The 18,021-nt window shown below is 33.1% G+C and overlaps 1 protein-coding gene across 1 annotated transcript; it reads right to left on the minus strand.

Moving 5' to 3' along the window:
• Nucleotides 1-1,723: 1,723 nt before the first annotated feature.
• On the minus strand, nt 1,724-9,613 carry LOC107862092 (ribonuclease TUDOR 1). Its single transcript, XM_016707542.2, has 17 exons — nt 9,285-9,613; nt 8,626-8,779; nt 8,446-8,520; nt 8,223-8,336; nt 8,032-8,133; nt 6,626-6,832; nt 6,327-6,542; nt 6,144-6,251; nt 5,274-5,444; nt 4,993-5,190; nt 4,551-4,904; nt 4,244-4,474; nt 3,974-4,162; nt 3,817-3,897; nt 3,491-3,685; nt 2,494-2,871; nt 1,724-2,221 (listed from the first exon to the last, which is right to left on the minus strand). The coding sequence occupies exons 2-17, from the start codon at nt 8,761-8,763 to the stop codon at nt 2,039-2,041; spliced, it is 2,940 nt and encodes a 979-aa protein (XP_016563028.1). The 5' UTR covers nt 8,764-8,779; nt 9,285-9,613; the 3' UTR covers nt 1,724-2,038.
• Between the last annotated feature and the right edge of the window lie 8,408 nt (nt 9,614-18,021).

Below are 18,021 nucleotides of genomic sequence, written 5' to 3' on the forward strand. Positions count from 1 at the left end.
TTAGAATTAGTTCAAAAGCTTGAGCGGAAACCTTTCCTATCTAGAGTCAATTATTCTTCCGCGTCTGCTTCAGCTAAATCGAAAGCTTAATTTGAAAGGCAAGAGTAGATTCGAAGTGAGTATTACCAATGGCGGATCTAGAAGGGGACCAGATTGTTCAACCGATTCCCCTTGACAAAAGATTACTTTGTATATAAAAGGTAATTCTTTTCGAAAAATTACTTCTTTTGATATTAAAGATTAAATTATACTAAGTAGATAATCAAAAAAGGAGAGTTGTTCATGGGAGCACTAGCTCCATTCAAATCTGGGGAGAGAAGACTAATAATTTGAGCCACATCCCGACTTTCTAGGTATGAGTTCTCGATTTCCTAATAAAAGTAGTTCCTCTACTGTCTGCTTCTATAACTGTGGTCGCATACAGTGGGGCAACTAGCAAAATGTGTGGCGCCCCGTAATGCAGGTGGTTCCTTCCTTCCTTAGCTAGCGTGTCAGCTACTTGATTCTGCTCTCTATAATTGTGTTTCACCTTAACTGTTTTCAATTCCTGCATTAGATGTCTGCACTCTGATGAAAGGTTAGTGAATAGTACATGGTCATGCTCAATTGCATGCACTAATTCCATTGAATTAGAATAGATTTGGAGGGGTCTGGGGCTGTGAGTCTAGCAATGATAAGACACCTGAGAAGGGCTTTGAGCTCAGCATGAAAGGGGGTAATGTGGGAGGCGCAGTCTATGAACCCAATGGTCCAATCCCCTTAGCAGTTTCGAATCACTCCCCCTAGCCCTCCAGGTCCCGGGCTTGACTTAACGGCACCATTTGTGTTGAGCATGTTTGAGTTCCTATCTGGGGGTACTCATTTAACAACTATGGTGCTTTTTGGCTTACATTTGCTATTGCTATTATGATTAAGGTAATTCTTTTAGTTTAGATATGTAGATTTGAATCCCTCAAGACAAGACTAGAGGGACAGCCGAGAAAAACAGTTGTCCAAATAATTTGGTACACTTGTGTTGGAGCTGGTAAAATAAATACGTGTAGTACATGAATTGTTGTTTTCCCTTTGAAAACCTTGTCAATTTCAAAAAATATAATCTTGCACAAACTTTGTGCTCATATTTTTAACCACAAATAGTACCAAGATCTCCCAATTTTAAGACTCTCGTTGGATAATATTTCCACCTAACACTATACCTTTTCCATCTTCCGATCATTCCACAACCCACTTTTTCCTGATGGAGTGTGAAAAGCTGGAGAAAAGTGATAGGCGACAGGAACGGGGAAGACAAATGGTAAAGAAGTGGAAGGTGTGGCCAGTAAAGGAAGGGCTCATGGAAGTGTTTAGACTATGGAGGAAGAAGGACTAGAGGTAATATATTTTGCCGTTTGGTGTGAGGTCTATGTTATAATGTTCCCGAAATAAATTCTGAAATTATTTTATCCCATGTTTGGTTGATGGAATAAGTTAGTGAAGGGATTACTTATGCCACCATTTGTACCATTTGTGCCTTAGTGATTGGATAAGTTATCTGATACATGTGGGATAACTAATTTCGGGTTAATTAATCCCAAGATTAATTATCCCGGGGTAACTGGTTCCCAACCAACCGACCCAGCCTAACCAACGCTTTACCTCTTAGACATCCAATAAATCGATTGAGAAATTGTTTTTCCTTTACTTTAGTCTTTAAAACATTAAGATAACGGAACGATCAGAGAAATATTGCCTCACAGTTTTGACATAAAACTTATAACATCCCTGATGGAACGAACTACAAAGGAGGCTGGCAGGTTTATTCAGTCACATAAATTTAAAAAAAGAAAAAAAGAAAAAAGGGGGGAAAAAGAAAGAGAACAAAATTTCTCTCACCTCCTGAAGTCTCTCTCCTAAAGTTACATGTAAACACCCACATAAACTAACTCAAAAATTTCACCTCTCTATTTCCTTAGACAGCAATTGGTCTGATTTGTAGATTTTAGGCTGAAAAGCCCCACCCAAATTGGCAATTGCCACCACTTTAACCCTGTTGCAGCATTTACCGTTTCCCAGCACCTTTCCTAGCAGGGATATCCTCCTCATCTGACTCGACATCTCCATACTCCCACATTGCGCGTCTCTTATCCCGTGCTTCAGTCTGATACTTCTCCAATTCATCCAGCGCCTGTTGTTTGTCCTTGGGCTCCCATCTCTTCCTTTTCTCCATCCTAGCAAGTCCTTCCTGAAAATTTTACAGGTCCCTTTGTTAGAACTCTCAACACAAGTACAACGGAAGCACTAGGGTCTTTGAAACCCAAAACTACCAGGTAAAAGATAGTCTAGCTAAATGGAATTTGAACAGACAAATGCAAGGAGGCACTGCTTCATATGACACTGGAAGAGTAGTGAACAAGAGACCTAGTAGCTACTCAAAAACTCAAAGAATCCAAAAGTAATAGAAATGAGTAAAATAATGTCGAATCATAATTAAAATAAAAGGCTATGATTTTGGACCTGAAGCAAGGCGGCATTTATGCTGATATCACTTTCAGGATCAACCAAAGTCACCAAAAAGATTGTCCCTGTTCCTTGACCTTTAACTTTTCCACCTGAAGTGTCTTTTTCCTCGATAACAGCTCTAAATTCCTTAGGCCCGCTTAGAAGAAGTTCACTTAGCCGGTAAGCTGCCTCCTGACCGTAATCATCCTCTAGCCCAGGAACTTTAATATGAGCAAGACTGCAGAGCTGAGCAAGACCGGGACTGGAGGACACAGATGCATCAAGAGGCCGCAACTGATTGTAAGAAACAATTTCTTGGTTTCCATAATCGACATAGAAAACTTCAAACTTGTCTTTGGAGGATTCCACAGCACCGCGAGGGGCATTGACAATCTAAACATATTTTTAAGGGGGGGGGAATCAGAAAAAAGAATATGATATGACAAGGAAAATAGAACATAATAAAATCACCTATATCCTTCAGGAGACATGACTTAAATGACCTACAGTAATGCCGCAACAAAGATAAACACTTGATTGGCTAAAGAAAAGGGCTTAGGGGACAACTAGATAGTGAACGTTCAATTCATGAGATAAAAGCAGCAGCAAGACAAAGTAATGTATTTTTTAAAGAGCTAAGGACATCGCACGAACAGGGATTTAACTAGTACAGTTTTATGTGATGAGAAAAAAAAAAGTAGCACAGTTTAAGCAAATGGTTTATTTGATTTATGGAAAAGCCAACATTCTAACTTTCTTTGATACATAAAGAGTACTAGGGTAGGGTGTTTAAACTTTTAAGTGAAAAGTAGCAATTTGAAGTTTGGAAGATTCAACGGTCTGACTTCACACAATTATCCAAACTGGTAATTTCCATTCAAATTATAGAAAACTCAAAGTTAGAGTACTCAGTAATTCATCATACCTTCTGGCTTCTACTGTTCAATTCAAAGCCTTGTGGAACTACATACATAAAATAAAGTACGAGTAATAATATTAACGGATCACATACCATTGCTCGGTTCCATGAGTTATCAGCACTGAATTGAGCAAGAACAATATCACCCTTCTTTGGATTAAAAGCACCAATTACAGGAGCCTCCTGAAGATTTAGAGAAGCAAGTTGCTTCTGAATGGCGGCTACTTTCTGGTCGGAAACCAACTGAACATAAAATTTACCACCACCCAAAATTTCGGTGACAGTGACCTGAGAACATAAACGTGTAAAAGTATAGAAGTCAAACAAACATAACAATAAACAGTATTCACAATGAAATCCAGATAGTAAATTATCACAAAAAATAATTAACTGAGAAGCACTAGATCTAATTACAATACCTTAGCCTCTTCTTTTTGGCGTCTTTCAGCTGCTGCTCCACCACTGGAAACTTCCTCTCCCTCGACATAATTCTCCCATATCTATATTAAGGCACTTGTTAATAAATAGTAAAGAACAAAACCATGACTAATAAGTATTAACAGATCTTGCTCTTGCCTTCAATTTCTGCCTTTTGGCAGCCTGTTCAGCTTGCATGAGGAGGTGAACTTCTGCGATTCTATCAGTTCCAAAAGAAGTTTGAAGCCTTGCTAAACCAGCTTCCAGTAGGGGCACTGCTACATTGGATCTTGATTCCCATAATGTTCCAATGAAAGTCCCTGTTCTATCAACTGTTTCTACCTCGATCTATGTAGACAGCAGTAGAAATGAAATAAGAGAGAAATTCATATGGAGCAAACTACAAATGTAAGAAAGAAATAATATTACCTCGACATCCCTCTGCATTATCTTCCGCCTCATCAAGGCAATGGCTTCCTCAGAGTAGGGTTCATCACGACCTGGGCATCTCACACCAGAAATAGAGAAAGCAATGCTGCAAGTCTCCTTGGGAATGAACAGTTTGAATCTATGACCACTAAGGACATATTCTACTACAGCAGACATCCTCCTGTTACGCTGCAAGAAAGGCAAAAAGTCCCTAGCTTTCTTTGACGCTGCCTGCAAGTAAAACAGAAAATTTTAGTTGTTCCTTGGCGCCACATTAAAAGAGTCAACCAGTGAGAAGGATACTAACCGTTAGCAGGTCGGTTACATGCATCACCGGAGGCTCTTTAGGAGAATGAATACCCTTTTTCCCAGAAGTAGCACGTGATTCTGCTGACAGAAGGGCATCATAATAATTTGACCGCTCTTCGAAATCACGATGTCTAACAACAGTTGCAAAACCGCGGGCAACCAAAAGTTCAGCAACATTCATTCCAGGCAACTGGTTGCCTGCAGCGGATGGAGGTGGTGCAGCACCATCCCCATCCTTAGACGCCAGGAATACAGTTCCAAAATCCATCACCCTTGAATCTGCGCCGCTGGCAGGAGCAGCAGGTCCATCTGCCATGCTGACCTTCCGAGAGTACTCCATTGAAACATGCACCTGAAAGGATATAAGGTTAGTAAATCATCTCATTTTGATTCGGTAACTCTAATTTCAGGAGAAGAGATATCATAACAGATAGCAATACCTGTTTTCCGATAAGGCGATTTCTCAAAAATTCCTTTGCTTCACGAGCATAGGGAGCAGGCTTTTCATCTCTACGAGGATTCCCCATTTTAGGAGCTCTAATACTTGAAAGATTGACTCTCCGTTCTGCTGATGGATCTCCAAATGGCAGAGAATCATCAGCTATAACAAGACAATCTCCGCTGACAATCTCAACCACCTAGAAAAGGCCAAGCACAAAACGTTAGAAGAGAGAGAGAGAGAAAGAGAGTAAAAATTCTTAAACTTTTGACTCATAGATACCTTTCCGGTGAAATTTTGGTCATGAATAGCCTTGGAATTTGTTGCCGGAGCTACATAGTTCGTCCAGATCCTTAAACGAGTCTTTTTGGCCTCAAGCTCAGCACTTTTTAGCTTCTTCTTGGCTTCAACTTCAAGCATGTTTGCACTCCAATCGACGTATTTAGCATAACCCTATGCCAAAGAAGAGGGGGGAAGGCATAAACTTTAGATTAGATTGATCTTAAATGTTCTGAAACAAAAAAAAAATTACACATTTCCTCTTAAAGAATTAGGAGTAACTGGCCGATCTCTGTCAAGTACGTTAACTAATTGAAAATTAGAGACGAGGGAAATAAACAACCTTTATGCTACAACTTCATTTCATAAAAGAAAAGCTGAATATAGAAAGTTACGGCAAGTTAATAAATTTAGGTGAAAAAGGATCCCTAGCTAGTCCACATAAATAAACCAAGCGAGGGAACAAAATGAGAGAGAGATAATGCACACACTGAATGTAATGGTAATAAAAGCTATGATAGGGAGCACAAACTGAATGAAAACGTAATAAAGACTATGATAGGAAACAGGTTTATACTGCACACAGATGCATAATATTGAAGACAGCATTTGTTCCATTAATGACCATTAAAATGAGAGGATTAATTGCATCACTAAACAAGATATAAGCAATTTGTTGAGCATATCAAAGCATAAAAGCAGAGCCTTCCAAATCAAAGAAAATATATCAGTAAATAAATAATCTTTACAAGAGAGAACCAACAAGAAAGGCTCATCTAAGCTTATGACAGTATACCAGTTACAGTGAAAAAAGGTTGGTTTCATATTAGACACATGTCCTAAAGTATCAGCAGTAGTATGTCTATCACGTACATTTTCAATTAGCTCCAACCCAAGGTCCTTTGCCGATTCTCCATCAGGGTAGTACACTGAGCCAATTAGATTGCTATACTTGTCAACACCCTCCAGGACAATTCGAACCTGTACGTTAACTACATTAGAAAAAAAAATAAAAAGGAAACACAAACCATTAAGAGCTAACAAATAGAATCTCACATCTCTATTTAAGACACGAGTTTCGGTAAAATGCTTTGCTTCTCTTCCATAAGGATCCGGAGCAACTTCTGTAACAGATGCTGCTGAGGATGCCAACCTCTGAGCTGATGTCGGGGTTGCACGAGGTTCAGTTGTTGATTCTCCATTTGGTTCATCAGAGGTAATACTAGTATTGATAATACTTTCTGATGTTGCTCTTCTTCCCATAGTTGGTGCCTGAATATTGAAACAAAAGGGTAAACAAACTGTAAAGTAACAAGAGCTGGTCATAAAGAAAATTTAACTTGTATTGTATAAACCTGTATTCCAGCAACGAACACTTGGATGAACTGGAAGTCTGGAAGCAAGTAAACTCGCAGTGTACTTCCATCACGAACCTGCTCAACAAATGCTTCTATAAGCTTACCTTTACTTTGCTCTAATAGGCCCATTGCATCAAAGTTACTAGCATCACCGATTGCAGATGGAGGTAGATTCCTAATTGATGCCTCGGAAGCACCAGGTGCCTGAAAACAGCAGTATGCCAGGAATTACTACGCATGCAAAAATAGGAAGAAATAAAAACCCAAGCTTAATCACAATAAATGGAACACTGAACTAAACGGACAAAGGATACCATGCGAAAGATCCACCAGCCAACACAAACAACAGTAACAGGAGCTACCCATAAAAGAGCAGTACAGTTTAGATTAGATATAGTTGCTGGCCTTTCCAGTTGAAAGAATAACAAGCAAAGGAATTAGGGTAAAGGCATAAGTACTCCCTAGACGAAATCGTAGCAACACACCTTAACTACCCGGGGGTCCTAGTAACCCCCTAAACTATTTTAAAATATAAAAAATACACCCTTAGCACACCCTAGGACTTATACAACCACTCACATGGGAGGTGTTTTACACTCACCTCCACATCATTGCTATGTCAGCGCCACATAAATAAACTGTCAGATCCAGTATATATGTATTCCATGTCATTTGATTCCTTCTCCATCTCTACCATCACTACACCCACCACTAAATCCACTATTTCCATCATTAAAATTCAGAGCAATCATCATGGATAACACACCACCAAATTCATCCCATCACCACCACCGGATTCAATGCCTACTACCAAATTCATTCTTCCGCCACCATATATATAATCATCCGCCTTCAGACACGCCATGAAATATCACTCCAATCCTCAAAAACTCCAGTTATACAATCTGGATTTAAAATGTTTAGGTCTCTTGCATACAACTTAAGTTCGTAACTTAATCCCTAACATTCAGATTTTTTTCCTCATTAGTGAATTTTGTCTGAAGTGTTCGAGTAAAAAATGACAAGGAAAAGAAAAATTCTCCCAGCGCCATACAAATGGATGAAAAACGTCAGGAAAAATTCGCCAGCAGCTTATGTATGTTGTGAGAAAATTAATTGTATTTCTAAAAAAATGATAAACTTTGACTCTATTTCACAAAAAAAAAAAAAAGTAAAAGGATATGAACTTAAGCTTTAGTGTCAATTATTTATGTGCACTAACTAATTGTAAGAATGGACACATGTACATATTATTCAGATTTTAATACTTCTTTTTCGTCTCTCACGTGCCTCCAAGAGAGTAGCACACTCTATGTGCCACCTCAGCGCACACCTCAGCACGGAAGGGTGTATTTATCATAATTAAAACAGTTTAATTGCTGTGAAGACAATGAGAAACGCACCCTACTCCAACGACCTAGACCTTGTTGTTTGGCTTGTTCTTCAGCATCTTGCAGTGGTTTTAAATAGGGGTTAGCATCTTTCTGCTGACCCTGCTCCCTGACCTGGTTCCATCAAAATTAATCATTTCATGAAGCTAGATATAGTGGGAAACAAGTCCAATGAGAAACAGAGAAATTAACAGCAATCCAACCTTCGCCCAGCCTGCAGAAACAACTAGCATGGAAACATTCTTGTCACCAAGAAAAACAGTGCCATATTCTCGCCCTATGGAAGGTACGGTATATTCCACCTTGAAAGTGACCTCCTGAAGAATAAAAAAGACACATTTCAATCTTATACTACTAATAAGAGAAGAAAATATAATACAAACACACACACACACACAAAAGTTAGAATGATCGATGCAGGGACACCTTTCCAATGCAAAGCTTCCTCAAGAAGTCTCTGCTTTGCCATGCAAATGGCTCATCCACTCCACCACGACGTGCCTACACGTGGAAAACTAGAATGAGCGATGAAAACAGAGACACAATATACAAGCAATTTGAATATAAAGATCGTAAAAAAGGTAATTTTATTAATGCATGTCATACCAATCGTGGAGCCATAAGAGATCCTAAGGTAATAGACTTTTCAGGCGGAATTTCAGCCTTGGAATTTCCCATGATCACCAAACTGTCACCAGAGGGAACAGCTTTCACTCTTCCCTTCAACCATCCTGTTGATGCCATTTCAACTGCTAAATGCCTGAAATTAACAATCCACGTTACGAACAAAATTCAATCGAGGCATGAATCATACAGCTCACATCAAACAAAAAAGCTCTCATCGACCATATAGACATGCAGAAACAAAATAATCCACATCCACAATTTTCAACGGACCTCTTTCGGTACAGAAAAATCAAATCCTTTAATACGAGTAACCAAATCAAAACAAAAAACGAATTCGGTTACAGATCTCTGGAAAATTAAACATTGCTAAACAAAATAATAACCAAAATCTCAGGAATGGTAATTAAACAGCGAATGCCAAAACAGTCTTCTCCGTAACAACAACGGCTACTTGTTTGTACTTATCAATGTGAATATAATCATTGTTACCATAAACATATACGTAGCAATAACCGAATCTTCAAAACATTTTACATGAATTAATTAAGTACGTACAACAACAAATAATTGAATTACACCAGCATAACATTCAATTATAAAAACGCTAATTAAATAAGCTCGATCCAATAAGCAATTACCTAACTGATCAGCGGTGAATCGATCGAGAGAAAGAAAATTAGCGTGCCCGATCTGAAAGCAAAACAGCTAACAAATCATACAAAAATTGAATTTCTTCAAAACGGACAGTGAACGGAATCCGACGAACGGCGAGAATGCAGCGGAGTTGTCCGGAGGCGGACGGCGATTCAGATCGGGAAAATTTCTTATTATAGATAAAAAAATAAAAGTCCTAATAGTAGAGTTGAATTTATATGTGTGAATAAGAGAGGGCATATACGAGGGGTAGTGAATAAAAGATTCACCTCCTTTTTCGGGTAAAATTACTTAAAATGCCATAGTAGTTAAAAGGAATACTGCTTCGGTTTTTTTTGATTTGGTTAAAAGAAGAAGGTTAGTTGAAAAAAGTGACTGTACTTGGACCTCGATAAAAACAGGCGGATTTTTACTAGTTATGACGACTATGGACTGCCACGTAATAATATTCTACCAATTAGGTATTGCCATGTCATTTTAGAGGCGTGACTTTTGCCATGTCAGCAGCAAACCAGGGGCTTCATTTTGGGGTGGGGCTTTTTTCTTAAGTTACGGTGGATTAGTTATTTGAGATTAATTGTGTTTAAATTAATTATTTGATATTATTTTTTATTGATTATTTAATGTATTGAATTAAAAAAAAATGTGTATTTTATAAGTTTTAAAATGAATTTGTTCGTTTGTAAAATTATCAGTCAAAGATAAAGTTGTTCGTTTGTAAAATTATCCGTCAAAGATAAAGAAGTTTGTTTATAAAATTACCCGCCACTTTATTTTAGTAAACAAAAAGGTTTGATGAAGTATGGATATTTTTGTCATTTTATTATTTTATATACTATTATGACATTATCTAACATGGATAACATATCTGAATATTAATTACGAATTCTGATATAATCTAGATTAATAATTGGACAAAAGATAATATTGTATACGACAAAATTCGAACTCGATCGGTGATTGAATTAAAAGGTGTATGTGATGAAAGCGATGAGTTGAAGATGATCAGTAAAAGCTGGATTGAATACGCGGTATCAAATACGAGATATAAACCTAATCAATGTTATTTATGTTTTCTGAATGATCAAATTGGCACGCAATATTCTAAAATTATCTTTATTCGTTTATCAATAATGATTAGAAGCAATAATGAATTTCACACGGTATAATTTGTGAATCACGTCCTCTAATGTGTAATTATAAATAACGTTGAATTAAGTTATAGTGGATTAGTTATTTGAGATTATTTGTGTTTAAATTAATTATTTGATGTTATTTTTTATTGACTACTTGATTTATCGTATTAAAATAATATGTATTGTATAGGTTTCAAGATCAAGTTGTTTGTTTGTAAAATTATATGTTACTTTATTTTAATTACAAAAAAATTGACAGATTGTGGATATTTTTGTTATTTTATTTTGTTCTCAATTTTGATACTATTATTACATTATCTGACATGGACAATGAATCTGAATATTAATTACGAATTCTGATATTACTTAGATTTGTAACTGGACAAAGATAAATTTGTATACGATAAAATTCGAACTCGATAGATGACTGAATTGAAAGATGTATGCGATAAAAGTGATAAATCGAACACGAATCAATAAAAGTTGCGTTGAATACGTGGTATTAGACACAAGATATAAATTTAATTAATGTTATTGATATTTTTTGAATGATCAAATTGATACAAAAGATTTTAAAATCATCTTTATTCATTTATCAACAATGATTGGAAGCAATGATGAATTTCATGTGGCATAATTTGTGAATCTTGTCCTTTAATATGTAATTATAAATATTGTACGATATTTGAATTTTCTTTTCTCAAGCATTATAAGCTCTCAAAAATTTTAAGCTCTTACAAATTCGTAGTTCTAAATCATTTTTTTAATGGCCTAGTTCGCATTGAAATTTAGGAAAATTTCACTTTCTTATTCGAATTTATGTTGTTTAATTACTTATTTATTGCGTATTTTTCGTAAGTTATTTCTTCATAATTCTATTATTTACCTGTCACTTTAATTTAATTAAAAAAAAAAAGATTTGAAGGATTGTGGATATTTTTGTTATTTTATTTTGTTCTCAATTTTGATACTATTATTACATTATCTGACATGGACAATGTATCTGAATATTAATTACGAATTCTGATATTACTTAGATTTGTAACTGGACAAAGATAAATTTGTATACGATAAAATTCGAACTCGATAGATGACTGAATTGAAAAATGTATGCGATAAAAGCGAAAATCGAACATGAATCAATAAAAGTTGCATTGAATACGTGGTAGTAGACACAAGATACAAATTTAATTAATGTTATTTATATTTTTTGAATGATCAAATTGATACAGAAGATTTTAAAATCATTTTTATCCATTTATCAACAATGATTAGAAGCAATGATGAATTTCATGTATCATAATTTGTGAATCTTGTCCTTTAATATGTAATTATAAATATTGTACGATATTTGAATTTTCTTTTCTCAAGCATTATAAGCTCTCAAAAATTTTAAGCTCTTACAAATTCGTAGTTCTAAATCATTTTTTTAATGGCCTAGTTCGCATTGAAATTTAGGAAAATTTCACTTTCTTATTCAAATTTATGTTGTTTAATTACTTATTCATTGCTTATTTTTCGTAAGTGATTTCTTCATAATTCTATTATTTGACTAGTTTATCATATTTTTAAAATTTATATGTATAAATTTTATTGTATTATTTTAAAAATAAAGGGGTAAATACAAATTTTTTATATGAATATTTTTGTTAAAAGATTTTGCAGTTATAACGGTGATAGAGTGCCACGTAAGATTATTCAACCAATTAAGTATTGTCGTGTCATTTTAGAGGTGTGGCTTTTGTTATGTCAATAGCAAAACATGGGCTTGATTTTTTTGTGGCGCTTCCTTCTTGATTTTTTTTCTTTAGTTTGAAAAAAAAAAAATGAATTAGTTATTTGAGAATAATTGTATTTAAATTAATCAATTAATATTATTTTTTATTGCTTATTTGAATTATCATGTTAAAAAATTGTATTTTATAAATTTTACAATGAAGTAATTCGTTTGTAAAATTATCCGTCAAAGATGAAGTTGTTTGTTTGTAAAATTACCCGTCAGTTTATTTTAGTAGAAAAAAGGTTTGACGGAATATGAATATTTTTATCATTTTATTATTTTATGTTTTTCTTAATTTCAGTACTATTATTACATTATCTGATATAGATAATATATCTGAATATTAATTACGAATTATGACATAACTTAAATTAGTAATTGGACAAAAGATAAAACTATATACGACAAAATTCGAACTCCATAGGTGGTTAAATTAAAAGGTGTATGCGACAAAAACGACAAGTCAAGCATGAAACAATAGAAGCTGCATTGAATAAGCGGTATCAAATACGAGATACAATCTAATCAATGTTATTTATGTTTTTCAAATGATCAAATTGGTACACAAGATGCTGAAATCATCTTTTCACTTATCAATAATGATTAGAAGCAATAATGAATTTCATGCGGCGTAATTTGTGAATCTCGTCTTTTAATATGCAATTATAAATAACACATTATCTTGTTATTGTACGCTGTTTAAATTTTATTTTTCTCGCAAATACTATAAGCTCTTAAAGTTTTTAAGGTCTTACAAATTTCATAGTTCTAAATCATCTTTTTGATGGCCAAGTTCGCAGTGAAATTTAGGACAATTTCACTTTCTTATTTGAATTTATGTTATTTAATTACTTATGTATTATTTATTTTTCGTAAGTTATTTCTTTATAATTCTATTATTTGATTAATTTAACTCATATATTCTTAAATGATACGTATAAATTTAAGTTTACCATTTTCAAAATAAATGGGTCAATACTAAATTTTTCTATGAATATTTTTGTTAAAAGATTTGAGACACTCTTATTTTGCCACTTCTGCTATTTTAATCTGAAGGAATTAATTTTGATAGTGTTGCTACACCATTTGGTAGAAATAATTTATTTTAATATAATATTAATTATTAATTGTGGTATAACTTAAAATTGATAAACAGACAAGAGATAAAATCTTTACTTAACGGATGTGAATCAAAAAGTTCATGTGGTGAAATCGACAAGATGTGCATGAGTTAATAAAAGTTGCATTATAGACGTGTTATCAAAAAAAGAGAGACAAATTTATTTAGTGTTATTGCATAATTAAATTATTATACAACATCTCGGGATCATCGTTATTGGTTACACAATAATAATCTTTACGAGGACACGATTTATGAATCTTGCTCCTTATATGTAGTGATAAATAGCCCCTTACATTTTCGTTGCATGTCATTTGAATTTTATTCTCTCACAAGTGTCATATTAAGCTCTCAAAGTTTTACGCTTTCACAACTTCTAGTGTTCTAAAAAAAAAAAATCAATACACAATTAGCATGGGAACTTTAGAGCATTTTCATTTTCCTATCTGTATTCTTGTTGTTCAATTACTTATTTACTGTTTCTTTTTCAGTAAATTAGTTTATTTATTCTTACAATTGAATTAATTTAATCTAAATATGTTGGAATCACGTGTACAAATTCAAATATAATATTTTAAGAATAACTAAGACAATATTAAATGCTTATTTCAAAGCGTATTTATCTATAATTGTCAGTGGCGTAGTTAGTTGCATAAGAGTTTAGGGCAATTTCACTTTTTTATTTGAGTTCCAAATGTTCAATTACCTACTTACTATTTATTTCTCGTAAGTTAGTTCATCAATTATTTTATTGTCTGATTATCTGAACTCACGTATTTTTAAACTACATATACAAATTTAATTATTCCATTTTAAGAATAAATAGAATAGTACTAAATTTTTATCTCAAGTTTATTGTATTTCTCAATAACGTAGTTAGCTGCATCAAAGTTTATGACAATTTCATTTTTATATATGAGTTCTTATTGTTCAATCATCTTTTTTACTCTAAATATTTCTCGTAAGTTAGCTCATCATAATTTCATTGTCCTATCAATTTAATCCACTTATTTTTAAATTATATGAACAAAATCAATTGTACAATTTTAAAAGTACATAGAAGGACACTAAATTGTTATTTCAAAATTATTTATACTTGTTACTGGTGTTCATAACTTGGTTAAAAAACTGTTCCAACTCGAAAATTGAATCAAGCTATTTACAACTTAAGCATTTATTCAACAAAATAACTACAAAATTACCAATATACTCCCTCCGCTTTGAATTAGATGACCCCTTTAACCTTGACACACCCATTAAGAAATTTAATAATTAGAAGTGTATTTTACTCCTTTATCCTTTTTGACATTGTAAAATTCAATAGTCAATTAAGCATGAAAACTTTGTGCAATTATTCTAATTGATGCATGAATAAGGGTGTGATTGGTGTGATGGAAAATATTTTCCCGGAAAATGTTATCCTGGAAAATACGTTGATTTTCTACTTATTTTCTCATGTTTGGTTGGTGAGTGGAAAATATTTTTCAAAAAGTATTTTATGATGTTTGGTTGGTGACTATAGACTATTTTTTAGAAAAATATTTTCTAGTATTTGATTTGTGAGTGAATTTTTTTTTTTTTTTTAGAAAATACTACTAACTGTTAACTAGTATATCAATGCCTCTCGCAACTCAACAATTTGTAAAACATAACAAATAATATCAATATCAAATACTAAAATATTACTATCATTAAATTTAAGCAACTATTAATTAGCAAATATAGGAGACATTTTTTAATATTTTGTCAGGACAATCTCAAGATACTACAATCAATAGAAATATAACGGAACGATAAGCTTATTCAACCTCGTGAAACAAGTTACATCGATGACAAAATGAAATATGCAATTAGCAAAAGTAACATAGGTAAGTCTTTCTCTATGCATATGAAAATAACAATACATTCAACGAACATTGAAAATGGAAAAAATTCGGGCTTCACTATTTTTTATTTCAAGCAGTAAAAAATTGAAGTAAAGCACAGTGAAAAATATTTCTAAGTAATGTAAATTTTTGAGAAATGTGAATTTTTTGAGTCATGTGAATATGAGTGTTGTTGGGGCGGGGAAGAGGGATGGAGATGGGGTCATAAGTCACATTTGTCATTTTCTGAAAAATGACTTCCCTTGGCCCATGATGGAAGTCATTTTCCCTCAAATTGAGGAAAATGAGTGAAAAATATTTTCCAAACATTTTATTGCAACCAAACAAGAAAAAATAGGAAAATATTTTTCAAAAAATATTTTCCATCATACCAAACACGCCCTAAGTCTACTCTTGAAAAGAGAAGAAAAAGCAAAGTTTCATATTTAAAGTTAGTATTGAAAATATACAATTGTTATTTTCAATAATTTTGAAAAATATGATTATATTTAATACTATCAAGGATCAAATGAAAAAAATATATGTAAAATAGTTTTAAGTTTACAATTTGAACAAGTACATTGAAACAAATATTTTTTTTTAAAAAATCAACTAAAAAGAAACGAAGGAGGGAGTATGTCTTTTGTATTTGTTATCAACATTCCTCACATGATTAAAGTACACAAATTGGAAGTTTCTTTTCATAATCTAATAAACCTATAGCCACCCACAATTAAGGGTTAATAACTGATTATAAGTTGAAAAGTTATTTTCTAGTTATATTAAAAAAAAAAAGAAAAAAGAAAAAAGAAAAACATCATTATATTTCTTAAAAAGAAAATATTCAAACAAAACCAAATCAACAATAATCAATCCAATGAGCATTAAAATATATTTGATTTGATTTAATTTAAAATTTTTTATAGTCAACTAAATTAATTTAATTTTAGTTTTATCTAAAAATCAACCCAAATCCTATTATGAACATCCAACTTGTCAGCATACCAAATTAACCCCTTACGGTGTGAAAATGGAGAAACACGATTCTCCAACTACTGTCCACTTGTGTTGAAATGTTGACATGTCTATGGTACAATAATTATGCGAAGTGCTTGAATTGTCAAGTTTATAAATTTTAATATTCACACAAATTTTATGTTAATAATTGGTCCCAACTTCTTTTTATTTTGGGTCCACAAATAGATTAAAATCTCCCTTTTTAAACTTGATATATGATTGAATTTATCCATTCACCCTCAAGGCTCCACCTCTATCTTCCCCTCATTCTACGGTCGTGGTCTTCGTAGGGGCGAAATTAAATGTGTCGCTATCGAATTTATTTGAAATTAAAATTTGTGATCAGCGTATAAATTAATGTGTCATTAAAGTAGGAGTCGTTTGGTTGGGAAAAATTTATCCTAAGATAATTATTCTCGGGATTAGTTATCCCCCCATGTAGATGGGATAAGTTTGCAAATGGTGGGATAAATAATTCCGGGATAAACTAATACCTTACACCAAATATGGAATAAAATAATCTCACATTTTATCCCAAGGACTATTATTACTTATACCTTACACCAAACGACCGAGTGGTATCTCACTGATGATTTGAATCCTGCAGAAAAAGTTTTCTTCGACTTCCATTTAAGTTGCACAGAAAAAGCCCAAAGCCAATGACTGGTATAGTGAAGGTTCATAGGATCTTTCTGTCCAGCTACAAATATCATAAAAATTATAATCCGCATCTTCACAAACATATCGATTTCATTGAGCCATTAACTAAAATTATTATAAATACTAAATATGAATACATAATATAAAATATAGTGGGCATGTTTTTTTATTATTTTTTTTAAAAATAAACGTATACTTATGAATTAGCCTCTATCGATTTAGTTAAGCTCATTAACGACCACCCAATGCTGGATAGTCTTTTCAAAAGTTAGTTGGACATTTTCTTAAATTCTCATAATTATGATTTATGCTACACCAATAAATTCATCATAATTATGTTCTCATAAAGCTTTTGTAGGGGCATATCAAACAAAGTAATATATGTAAATGTCACCTACAGAAAAAGGATGCTTCTACGCCATTTGAGATTATTGATGGCCATATCTTTATGAAAGTTTAGTATGCTCAACTAAGCATCACATCATTCAATATTTGAGGTGTTTGTGGTCTTCAAGAACAATTGCTGCTACGGATATTTTTAAAAATGATAAATAATTGAGACAATAATATTTTGAAATTACGACAAATAATTTAGTAGTATTATGTTAGTACAAAAAATACCTTTTCTTTTTTAAGCTTTTGGTAACTTAAATATCCATACATATCTTATGAATTTTACCTTGATAATGACATAGAACTTCATCATTCTCATAGAAGAAAGTTGGGCTAACACTGCAAGAAAGACTATCACCAGAGTGACGATATATGCTGCTGTTCAATCTATAACTAAATGTTGTATAATAACAATACGCCCACTTTCATCATCCTGAGACATTTACGTTACTATACATTTAACAAACTTATAACAACTTCAACTGAAAAAAAAAAAGTAGTAACAGTTGCGAACACAGGTTGCTCCAGCACATGTTCAAAACTGAATCCTATCGTAATTAGGTAATCGCGAATAGCAATCATTCAAGGCAGCAACAGCAACATTTCGTTTAAAGGAAGAAAATAAATAATGCTAACAACCCTTATATAGGACATGGATGGAAAAAGTTACCTGTGTTGACACAAGAATAAACCACAACTCAGACAGCATATCATCAAGGAAAACTAAAAGCTAAAAAATGATTCAAATTG

Source organism: Capsicum annuum, chromosome 3 (genome assembly GCF_002878395.1).
Source record: "Capsicum annuum cultivar UCD-10X-F1 chromosome 3, UCD10Xv1.1, whole genome shotgun sequence".
In the NCBI taxonomy this organism is placed as follows: domain Eukaryota; kingdom Viridiplantae; phylum Streptophyta; class Magnoliopsida; order Solanales; family Solanaceae; genus Capsicum; species Capsicum annuum.

Excerpts from the sequence above, each read along its gene's own strand:
- LOC107862092 (XM_016707542.2), bottom strand. The coding sequence starts at position 8,763 with ATGGCATCAACAGGATGGTTGAAGGGAAGAGTGAAAGCTGTTCCCTCT. Across the intron at positions 6,833-8,031 it reads GTCTAGGTCGTTGGAGTAGG|GCACCTGGTGCTTCCGAGGC; the intron begins GTGCGTTTCTCA and ends TGCTGTTTTCAG. Across the intron at positions 6,543-6,625 it reads TGTTCGTTGCTGGAATACAG|GCACCAACTATGGGAAGAAG; the intron begins GTTTATACAATA and ends TTCAATATTCAG.